The following is a 12022-nucleotide window of genomic DNA, read 5'->3' on the forward strand; positions in this document are numbered from 1 at the left end:
AATTCGCATATTTATTGTGATACAGACATGCTCTTCACTCTACATTCTGCCATCAGCCTGGGAGGTCTCAACATTCATGTGGGAGATTGAGCCACTATCCTAACTTTATCCATCCTTGATCTCATGAAATCTGATTGCCTTCGCTTCCACTCCCAGGTACATTAGTTAACACTGTACCACACAGAAAACTTAAATGCCAATAGCCCAACTTCAAGTCCCTCCAGCCCTCTCGTGCCTGGGCTCCCACTGACCTGCTCATTCCTCCCTACATCTCTTCCTTGCTGGGTATTGTCTCACCGACACATACCACTTTCTTCCACTTCTGTTTTTCCACTGCATCTGCTTAGACAACTGCAACCCTAGCTTCAGTGCTATAAAATGTATCTCCCCATTTACACTCCGGCTTCTGAACAAATCACTGGCACTGCAAACACATGGCTTCCGCTAGTGGAATCCTAAACTTCACCCATTAATGCTCCTATTTGTCCAGAATCACCTTCCTCTAACAGTCCCCTCAGCAGTGATATGACATGTACATAATTATCCTTAAGACCACCCCTTGGGGGGCACCTGAGCATCTCAGTTGTTTGAGCATCTGACTCTTGATTTTGGCTCAGGTCATGATTTCAGGGTCCTGGGATCAAGCCCCATGTCAGGCTCTGTGCTCAGCAGGGAGTCTGCTTGAGGATTCTCTCCCTCTCCCTGTGCCCCTCCCCCTACTTGTGCACATGCACACATACCCTCTCTCAAATAAATAAATCTTTCAAAAATAAATATAAATAATAAAAACCCTCCATTGACCTGAGTTTGCCTCTAGCTACTATCCTGTCTTTCGTCTACTTTTTTATCCACAGTTATCCAGCCAATAACATCTTTATTAGCTAAGTGTAGTAATCACAACAACCCTAGAGAGTAGGAAGTGTATGTATTATACAGACAAGGAATAAACTGAGGCCCAAAGTCAACACTAATAAGGTCAACTACTAAACCTTTTGGATCCTACATTCCCTCATAAGACTTGGCATTCACACCGTTCTAGCCTTCTCCTTTTTAATAAGCTCATGTTTTACTTAAAGCCCAAAAGTAGCAAAAGGCAACATAGTGTTTTCAAAGCAGGAGGTCAACAAATAGACACTAAGGGCTTACTCTGCCAGATAAATAATTTACAGCCATGCTAAAGAAAAGGGAAATTTGGCTTCTTTAACTACATCCAAAAAAACCCCCCAAAATCTAATTAACTTTTAACAAAAATAAAAATAAAAAAAGATTTTCTAAATTCCTAGACTTTCAGCAGAACATGTTATTCTGTTTGTTTAACGTCACTTCTCAAACCACTGAAAATAGGTTTAAACTCACTGAAACTGCTCTGGCAAATGTTCCCCATAACCTCCAGATCCACAGACCCAAAGAACGCCCTTCAGTCACACCCAACTGAAGTTTTCTGCTGATTTGACTGACAGAATCTCTCTTCTTCTTGACATTTTGACTCCCTTGGCTTTTGCATCACTCCACTCTCATGGGATCCTCACTCCTTTTGACTGTTTTTATCCATCTGTCTTATCTGTAGTCATATTGTACACCAAATTGAGGTGTCGTTTTATCTCCAACAAACACTTCTCCACTGAAGCAAGACTATTTACTGATGAATATAAGCTGTACTTTTCCACCCATTCTGTGTTTGAATCTGCTCCTGTTGGTCCCTACACTCATTTCTACTTGTCCAAAACCCATCGATTATTCATGGTCCAATTCTTTAGTAAAGCTTTCACTCATCTCCTGATACTTTCATAATCCTTCCCTCCTTTGTGCTCCCATAATTTGCATTGCAAGTACCCTATAGAATATTCATTCTGCATATTCTCATTCATCCTACAAGGTCAGGAGCTCTTTCCTCATCATGACTGCTGAGGTACCCAGTGCCTAAAACCATGCTTAGCACATAGTAGGAGCTCATCAAATTTTAGCTATGAGTATTATTATTCATCATCTTTGCATTCTTCAGACCTCTAGCACAGTAATGTTTCTTAAATATTGTGAAATCAGTTTAGAGCTAATTAATTAATGCCCTAAGAATGAATGAAATCTCTTAGTAAGAAAGAAGAGCAGGTAGAGGGCTTGCCTACAGTAGGTGGTAGAGAGGTAAAGCACAAAGTAGGCTTGGGATTCTCTCCCTCTCTCTCTGCCCCCCCCCAAATAAATGGATGAATATTTTTTTTAAAAAGAGAGAGAAGAAAATGGTTAGGAACTGCAAAAGGAGAGAATAGAAGAAACTTCTAGTAATCCACAGGCATGTCATCTATTTTTTAAGTGTCTGAAATATAACATCTTCTTCTGCCAGTCACATGGGACAAGGGTAGATTTTTCAACATGTGGTGAATCCTGTCTCTGACTCAGCCCGACAAACACCAAAGCCAAATGGAATGGTGGTGCATTATCTAGTTGTGTTAGCTAGCTTTCTTTGAGCCTCCTTTTGCACGGGTAGAAGAGAACTAACTATAAGGACAAAGGGAACAAATGATGAAAACTTTCTAGAGGTTGGTTTTTCCAAAATGTATTCAAGTAGATCTATCAAGAGAATTTACTATATAAAATAGCTAATTTTTTTTACATCAAGAAAAAGAATTAATTAGTATCCTGTTTTTGAATCATTTTACAAGAATAACCTTCTGCCAAGTTTTCTGTGTTATGGCTTTTTGATGTGAGTAGCATTTCCTTTGAACTTTTGTCGTTTTTAGTACAGCCAATTCAACTGGCTTCTTTAAAGTGCTATTTTTGGACAAATACAAGGGAAAATAAATTATGGTGCCCAAGTGATAGTCTGGGTATACTATTTCATTATTTCCAGTTTAGTCTGGGAAATATGTAACGAGTTTTTCACCCAGAGAGTAAAAATGTTCCAATTTATTAGAAAGTTCTTGTTATTGGAAGCGTCAATGACAGAAGAATCATAATGGAAACCATCCCAGCTACTTCCATGCAGGCAATGCTGGCCAATTATTGTGCTAAACCGACAGGTTTGCATCAGCTAAGATGTCGCTTGAAAGGTCTGAAAGATGTCCCTCTCCAAGACAAAGTTCATGACACCACTAGTTCTAGACAAGACTCCTTAAAATGCAAAAATCCCTGAGAAGGGCAGCTCCATCCCTAATACATATCATTAAAGTTGTACTTCAAGAGTTCACTGGATACTTGGACTGGCAAGCAAAACAGCAAATTCGCAAACTTGTGCAAAGAGCCAATGCTAACAATAAAGGTCATGCTGTTTTAATGTTGGCTCAACAAATACATGATTGTTCATAATGTCCAAAACCCTGGATATGGAGGTAGAGAGAATAAGAAAGATCAAAAACAAGTCTGAGAAAGAGAAAATTGACACGGAAAGCCTACGTGAACTGCCATCTCCCCCTTTTCCCCCAAGTCATTTCCAGGGTACATCTCCTACAGGCAGACTTGATCTCAGTCTATCTCCCCAATATTACAAGCCCTTTTTTCTTTGTGTCACTCTGCTTCTTTTAACCAGTAGTTCCAGTCTCCCCAAGGCTAAGCTGCTACACAGCTCCAAGGCACAACCCTCATAGGGTAGTGAATATGAAGCCCCCCAAAGTTGTGCAGGGCCAGCCTGTGACCATGTGGCACCCCTGCCTTCCGCCATGTTCCTCGCTATCCAGATCACACCAAACTTCAAGGCTCAGATCATACACTTCTACTGCCTGGATGTGAAAGGAACCTTCCTCAATTTCTCTAACCTAAAAAATGGCTTTGGCCTTGGAGTTCACACTAGGAATCTACCTGAAAGAAATTCTCAATATGAAAAATAAATACAAAGGGCCTGGATCTTACCCTTGAACATCTCCAAGTGTAAATAATATAATGAGAGGGACATTGAACTGAGATACAGGGAATTTGGATTTAGAGCAAATGTTAACTAAACTGCTGTGCAACCTTGGGAAAGTCACATAATTTGTCAGAGTGTCAGTTTTACATTTGTAACATAAAGGAGGTGGATAAGACACCTCAAAGATGCTTGTCACCCCCGATATTTTATATAACCTTGGAACACTAGCTCCAGAGTAAGGGTATTTGAGTCACATACAGCCACCCCATAAAGGGAGGTAATCAATGGCCTTTCAAGGTCTGGGAGACAACTCACTAAATATTCACATGTGTCAAGCCAGTTGGCATACAGGCCTTACCTCTTGAGGCATATTCCTGCCTCTCTTCACAGCACCAGATCTTTACATAGATTTTTTTTTTTCATATCTCTAGTCTGGCAAACCTGGCACACAGCTGCCACATTTTCATCAGTGCACTCATATTTGCTAATGCCAACTGCCTCCCACGCTTAGCTACAGCACACACACCCTCTCACGTGAGAATGCTAATAAAGGGCAGGTTTCTGCTACAAGAACATAGATCTATGGCTCTAAATATGGGAACACTCTCATTTTAAACAAACTTAATATGACACAATCTGCATTTGTAAGTACATACACTTACTTGGGTGCATATAAATAAATGAGTGGATGGATGATTTGCTTTGCAAATGAATTCACCATGAAATTTCTTAAAATACCAGGTCCTTCATTTCTCTTTTCCTTCACTGCCTCCTCCACAAATATCTTACATTTTTTACTTATTTATTGCTACTCAGGAATATATCTATTGTGTAAGGTAAGCTATCCAATATTTATAAAGTTTAACGGAGAGCAAAATGCATTTCTTTGGCACCTTCTGGCTAATTTCCTTAATGTTCTGGGTATGTGGCCTTATATTTTGCATGCCTTGGCTCTGAGACTGTATGTGGCAACACTATGAGTATAAAAGTCAAATGAATCTTAAATGCCTTCTAGAGTCCACCTTGATATAACAGCCTACTGCAGATTAAAATCTGGAAGAGCCATGGGCCTCAGACAAGCCACCATGCCTGGAGAGAAGGGAGCTGATAGCATTGCTTTGTGAAAACTTCCATGACAACTGTTGTACCTTCCACACTCAGGTTAATACCTGTCAACCGAGGGTAGCTTAAAAAGTTAGACTAATATATTCTGCCTCCTTCACAATTAATGTTAATAGACAAAACATTAACCACCTTTTTGGGAGTGGTGAAGCTATTTTTAGTAGTGGTGGTACTCTGGAAAATTTCATCTTTTGCTGTGAAATGCAAATGTGATTTTTCTCAGCCTATAAATGGTAAGCTCAATTGTGTTTATTTGTTTAAAATTTGAGTTTTGTATGTTTTCTATTTCTCTTTTCCCCAGGGGTTTCCTTATCTGTAGTCACACACAGATGAGAACAGGAACAGATTAGGCTAGCCCACCCTAGTTTAGGGTAGATTGCAAATAATATTTTTGATGCTAACAGCACCAAACAAAGGTTTCATCTCACACCGATTGTTAGCTTTCCCCCGAGGCTCACGCAAGCTAAGAGCCTAACAAAAACAAAAAGGAAAACAGCAACTTCACTCTTAAATCATACTCTCCCCCCGCCAAAAAAGTTATTTTTCCCCCCACTTTCAGAAACACAATTTTCCAGAGCTCAGAAACTCAAAAGATTCCCAACCCCTCTTTGGACCCCTAAAAACATACACTTAAAGGAGGACCTGGTTCATGGAAGCTACAGAAGTGTGGTGAGGATGGCAGTGGAAAGAGCACTGGACTAAGACTCAGGAAGCCTAAGATGAGATCTAGAAAAACCCTTAACCCTTCTGGCCTCAGTTTCCTCCTTATAAAATATAGAGAACGACACCCACATTTTTGTTGATACCAAATGAGATAATAGACATGAAAATGCTTTGTGAAAATATTACATCTTTACAATACAATGCTCTGCTTATTTGTGTGCATCTCAACTCCTGTGATGATGCAGAAAATTAAAGCTGAAAGTTAAGAAAAAAATGAAAAAAAGAGTAAGGCTGGTTAAACAAAGCTTTCTGTATCTTTCCCTCTCTTTGTCCCTCCCTCTATCTCTTTATCTCCTTTTACTCTACCTTCTAGAAAAAGGCAAAAGTAACCATTGATCTGAACTCTGTGCTCTAATAAGCATGAGTTTTCTATGGTTTTCAACCACAGCCAATGGCTAAATTAGATAACCTCACTGATTACTAAGCACAAGAGCCTGGGTTAAATTATTACCAAAATCATATCATGAAGAAATTTTCTGCTTCTAGAGAAACTCGAAGTTGGATTCAGCATCTACTCTTTATTCTTTTACTCATTCAACAAATATTTATTTGGTACAAACTTGTAGCAGGGATTTAGAAATTAATAAGAAAAACATAGCCCCTTTCCCCATGAAGTTCACAATCCCCTGAGGGAGACAGAGTCACAGCTCTCATTTTATAGCTTAGGAACTAGAGAAAAATAGTTGAGAAAATTTAATCCTACCTGCAACTCTCCTTCCATTATACTGAGTAGCTGTATAAGGTCTTCTTTGGATAACTCCAAGGATTTCTTATTTTTTCGTTCACTTTCTCCAGATGGTTTTAGGTGTCGTTTGACAGTTCCTGAGGCCATGACATCATCCTCCTTTCTATTTGATTTGTTCTTTTTTGCATCTTCTGAGAGACTTTTATCATCAGCATTGCTAATGATAGAGGACTTGGGGCAGGAGATACGCCCATTGGATGAACTTTCACCACCCTGGTTTCGGGATCTCATTCCCACCTACAATACATGAGAAGAGATAAGATGTTGTTACTACCACTGAAATTATTTGTCTAACTACTTAGAAACTTTTAGCAGCTTCACAACATCACCAATAAAGAAATACCAAAAGATTAGTCCCAGTTAGCTTCCTTATGACTTTAATGAAAGTCATTAAAATCTGCAGGAAAATGCTTTGATGGTCTTCAGGAAAAAGTGAAAATGTGATTCTAACCTGATAAACATCTCAAACCAAATGATTAAGATCAACACCAAGAGTTCTAAGTCATGGCGATGGTATGTATCTTTGATAGGATGGGAAAAAAACAGTACTTTAACTTTGTGGCCTCCCTCCCCCAAACATTACCCGTCTAAGAATGAGAAAAAACATCAGACAGACCCCAGTTGAAAGACAGTCTACAAAATTGCTGACCAGTAATCTTTAGTTATCAAGGTCATCAAAAACACAGAAAATCTGAAAAACTGTCACAGACAAGAGAAACCTAAGGACACATGACAACTGAATGCAATATGGCATCTTAGGTGGGATTCTGGAACAGAAAAAAGACATTATAAAGAAAAACTGAGGAAATATGAATAAAGCATGGACTTTAGTCAATAATAATGTATCAATATTGGTTCATAAATTATAACAAATGTACTATACTAATATAAGATATTAACTATAGAGGAAACTGGGTGTGCTATATATTGGAACCCTTGGTATTATGTTTGCAATAATTCTATGAATCAAAAGCCATTGTAATATAAAAAATTTATTTTTAAAAAAGTGATTCTAAATCTCATGTCTATCAGAAAATTCAAACATCTGGGGAACCTGGGTGGCTCAGTTGGTTAAGCAACTGACTCTTGGTTTTGACTCAGATCATGAACTCAGGGACATGAGGTTGAGCCTCGTGTTGTGCTCCATGCTCAAAAGGGAGTCTACTTGAGATTCTCTCCCTCTGCCTCTGCCCTTACCCTCACTTGTGCACTCTCTCTCTCATAAATAAATAAATAAATAAATAAATAAATAAATAAATAAAATCTTAAAAAAGAAAAGAAAATTCAAACATCAAACCCTGCCAGGAACCAGTTCAAAGTCACAATGTACAGAGAAATCCACATAGGGTGGAAGGGGCTTCAAATGGAGAGAGGAAAAGGGAAACTCAAAGGGAAGAGGGTGGTGTTGTTTTTAGTGATGTTGGATTTTGTTTTTCCATAACCTCTTTTTCAAAATCGTGGGGGGGTGTTGTTTTGTTTTGTTTTATGTCAGTCATTTACAGCAATAAGAATAAGAGCACAAAGAATTGGGGAAAACAGATCAATTTCAAAATCAAAATTTTTAAAAATATTTTGAGGTAAAATAAAGAAAAAAAGACAAAGCAGCAGCTAACTTATCCCATAGGGAGCACATTTGTGTCTTTCTATCATGAATGCTTTACCGATTCTCTGTCAGTCTCTGAGCAGAAGAACTTAACCAACAGGTATGTTACAAACAAACAAACCGAACTCAAAGCCTAGGACTCAGAGTGTGAAAAAGAGAGCTCTAATATCCTCGGGGCTGTACTACAAAATGTGCCTAAACTCTTAAATATAGTAGCTTAGCACATGGGCTTATTTAAAACTCACAGTATAAATAGTCTTTCCCCTGAACAACTAAGCAGCAAGATTTTCATTACTCATTCCAGATAAAATACAGAGACTCGTTTTCTGAAAGTAAATTTCCTTTATGAACCCAACCATACTTAAGAAACCAAGGAAAGCTTTTCAAAACACTAGGTTTATAATAGAAAAATAAATACAGTGTCATGTTTCCTTTCAGATAGTGCATATTCAATTCTTTCAACAAATCTTTAAATCTACATTCATGCTCCTTTTTTGAACTGAACTCTTATAATGAAGTGGACCCTTTTGTGTGTGTGTGTGAACTTTCTTCAGCACCCTAATTTTGAACAATATAAACTGAAGAAGTGGTCCTTAACACTGGCACCCCTTTTTCTGGTTCACTCAGTGATTAGTTCTTGAAATTTTAGAGCATCTTTTGCGCTTCCTTGGTGAAGAAAGAATAAATGTGTCTTTTAATGGAAGCCAGAGCACTTCAGAGCAGACCTACTATACTTTATCACAGTTTGTTTGTGGGCAGAGAGGGCTGACTTAAGACCCCAGTCCAACAACAACAACAACAACAACAACAAAAAGATGATGAGTAGAAAGTTTTGAAGGGGAGTAAAATATGCTTTTTTGGCATATTGATTATTTAAGAAATAGTAGACACAGATGAAGTTCTGAAAACTGAATAGAAATTACCCTTTGTTATGAAATATTAAATTTATATGGGAAATCTCCATTTGTAAGGGTGTCTCACTCTCTGTATCGGGAAGAAAAGAATGACTAAATTTCTAGAAACTCTTCTCAGCGGAGAAGATAAGGACTTAAATCTGCATAACACTTTACCCTTATTTACTGTGCTTTTCCTGGTAACCTCCCAGAACTGACTCCCTACCCCCAACATCTTTTGTCTTTAGCTGAAGATGATATTATGGTAATGGCTTGAGCCATTTCTGAGAATTCCTCTCTTGTGTATAGAGGAGGTATACATGTTATTAAAATTCTGTTTGTTTTTGTCTTTTTATTACAGAGATGTCTCAGCCAAGAACCTAGAAAAGTGTAGGTAAAACTTTTTCCTCCCCAACAATTTCAAATTTAACTCTTGAATTTTACACATCATAATAAGATACATGGGCTTCCCAAACTGAACTGTGACTCCCTACAACTCCATGACACATGTGAATTCTTTTTATCTGAAATAATTTTCTCTATAAGATCTTAAGGCCCTTTGGGATGGTGCATCAAATATTGATTTGATAACTTCAATTTAGATCACGCATTAATAAAAATTCCAGACAATAGTAAGATGGTAATGTTTTAAACTTAGTCATACATGGCCTTAATCATATATATTTTTATTTGACCATAGCATGTGTTTGTGTCTTATTTCCCTGGATTTTTTGTATCTTTTATAGGACTTACAGCATTTGCGTATTCCTAAATTAGGAAAATGCCTATCTATGTTATATGCATTTACTCAACCGTATTTACAAACATACAGAAAGTGACATTTACTTAGTGCAACTCTTTTTATAGTTAGTACTTTATAAAAGTTTCAGTCTGATTCATTTTTAGGTAAATTTTATTGTAGTATTAATAACTTTAATGGGATTAATGGAATTATATATATTTAGATTAATTATAGAATTAATTACTTTCACAGAAAAAAACACATATTTTAAATTATCTAATTATTTTATATCACTAATCAGCTCAAAACCTTGAGTTCCCTATTCTCTTCCATGTTATCTCACTTTGACTGATGAAAACATCTCACATGCTAGACCATGAAGTTAATTCTGTCTTAGCAAATATTTTTCCTCTGTGACACTGAAATTTCACATTAATTGCTTTTTCTTTGACATGCGCACATGGATTTTAGTACTTTCTTGGTGATCCAAATAGGGTCTACTATCTTTATCTCCACAGCAAAGTCAAGAGTCAGCACTTTTTCTATTTCAGCAATGTAAAAGTACTCAGAGATCACAAACCAGCCAAGAAATATTTTAGGAAGGAAGTAGACACCATATACGAAAGTGAAAGACATAATTCTCAATAGTGTAATCAAGTGTGCCATCAATAATGTCCACTTTATTTATTTATTTATTTATAAAGTTTATTTTTTTTAATGATCTCTATACCCAACATGGGGCTCAAATTTTCAGCCCCAAGACTAAGAGTCACATACTCCTCTGACTGAGCCAGCCAGGCACCCCAATAATGTCCACTTTAAACTACTTTATTTTGAAGGAAGAAAATATCAAGACAATAATGACTTCCATGTATCACATTTAATGACAGCCATACTCTTCCTTATTCTAATAGTTCTCAGCAGTTTTTTTTCTTTTTATTTAAATTCAATTTAACTAACATATATTGTATTATTATTAGTTTCAGAGGTACAATTTAGTGATTCATCAGTTGCATACAACACCCAGTGCTCATTCCATCAAGTGTCCTCCTTAATGCCCATCACCCAATTATTCCATCCTTTCACCCATCTTCCCTCCAGCAACCCTCCGTTTGTTTCCTATAGTTAACAGTCTCTTATGATTTTCCTCCCTCTCTGATTTCATCTTATTTTATTTTTGCTGCCCCTCTCCTATGTTCATCTGTTTTGTTTCTTAAATTCCACATATGAGTGAAATCATATGTATTTGTCTTTCTCTGACTGACTTATTACACTTAGCATAATACCCTCTAGTTCCATCCATGTCATTGTAAATGGCAAGATTTCATTCTTTTTGATGGCTGAGTAATATTCATATATAATATGCATATATATAATATTCATATATAATATATATAATATATATATATCATATCTTCTTTATCCATTCATCTGTCAATGGACTTCTGGACTCTTTCCATATTTTGGCTATTGTGGGCATTACTGCTATAAACATTGGGGTGTCTGTGCCCTCTTGAATCACTATGTTTGTATCCTTTGGAAAAATACCTAGTAGTGCAATTGCTGGGTCATAAGATAGCTTTATTTTTAACTTTCTGAGGAACCTCCATACTGCTTTCCAGAGTGGCTACATCACATACTGTTTCTTAAGTGTTACACAGTGTGCTAAGCATTTTACATATAGCATCTCATTTAAATTAATATTCACATCAATCCTATGAGGTAGGTGCTATTATTCTCAGTTTTACAAATATGGCCACTGAGGTTGAAAGACATTAAATATATTTTTTCTGGATCACATAACTACTCCTAGTGAATGGAAGAGCTAGTTTTTGGGGCACCTGGGTGGCAGAGTTGTTAAGTGTCTGCCTTCGGCTCAGGGTGTGATCCCAGCGTTCTGGGATTGAGCCCCACATCAGGCTCCTCTGCTAGGAGCCTGCTTCTTCCTCTCCCACTCCCCCTGCTTGTGTTCCCTCTCTCGCTGGCTGTCTCTATCTCTGTCAAATAAATAAATAAAATCTTTAAAAAAAAATATCTACTCACTGTATGGCTTTCCTCTAAGTTCTTAAACACATGCAAATTANGTGTTCCCTCTCTCGCTGGCTGTCTCTATCTCTGTCAAATAAATAAATAAAATCTTTAAAAAAAAAATATCTACTCACTGTATGGCTTTCCTCTAAGTTCTTAAACACATGCAAATTGGAAGGGGTGGGGAAACACCCTGTAAATCAGATGATTCAGAAAAATTTACAAATGCTTACTAAGGTAATGTTTTTCAGTTCATACTACAGAGTTGGAGAAATCCATTCATCTTCCTCCACAGACACTCATGCGAAACTCACACAGCAATTAAAATTAG

At 37.2% G+C, this 12022-nt stretch overlaps 1 protein-coding gene across 2 annotated transcripts in view; it reads right to left on the minus strand.

The window, feature by feature from the left end:
* FILIP1 (filamin A interacting protein 1) overlaps window positions 1-12022 on the minus strand; it is a 173250-nt gene that overhangs the window by 94040 nt on the left and 67188 nt on the right. For both annotated transcript variants that reach the window (XM_011232635.3, XM_011232634.3), the window contains exon 2: window positions 6384-6662. In XM_011232635.3, the coding sequence (XP_011230937.1) occupies window positions 6384-6656 (273 nt within the window). In that variant the 5' untranslated portion in view covers window positions 6657-6662. The remainder of the gene's footprint in view (window positions 1-6383; window positions 6663-12022) is intronic.

The sequence above is a fragment of the Ailuropoda melanoleuca genome, chromosome 19 (assembly GCF_002007445.2).
Source record: "Ailuropoda melanoleuca isolate Jingjing chromosome 19, ASM200744v2, whole genome shotgun sequence".
NCBI classification, from domain to species: domain Eukaryota; kingdom Metazoa; phylum Chordata; class Mammalia; order Carnivora; family Ursidae; genus Ailuropoda; species Ailuropoda melanoleuca.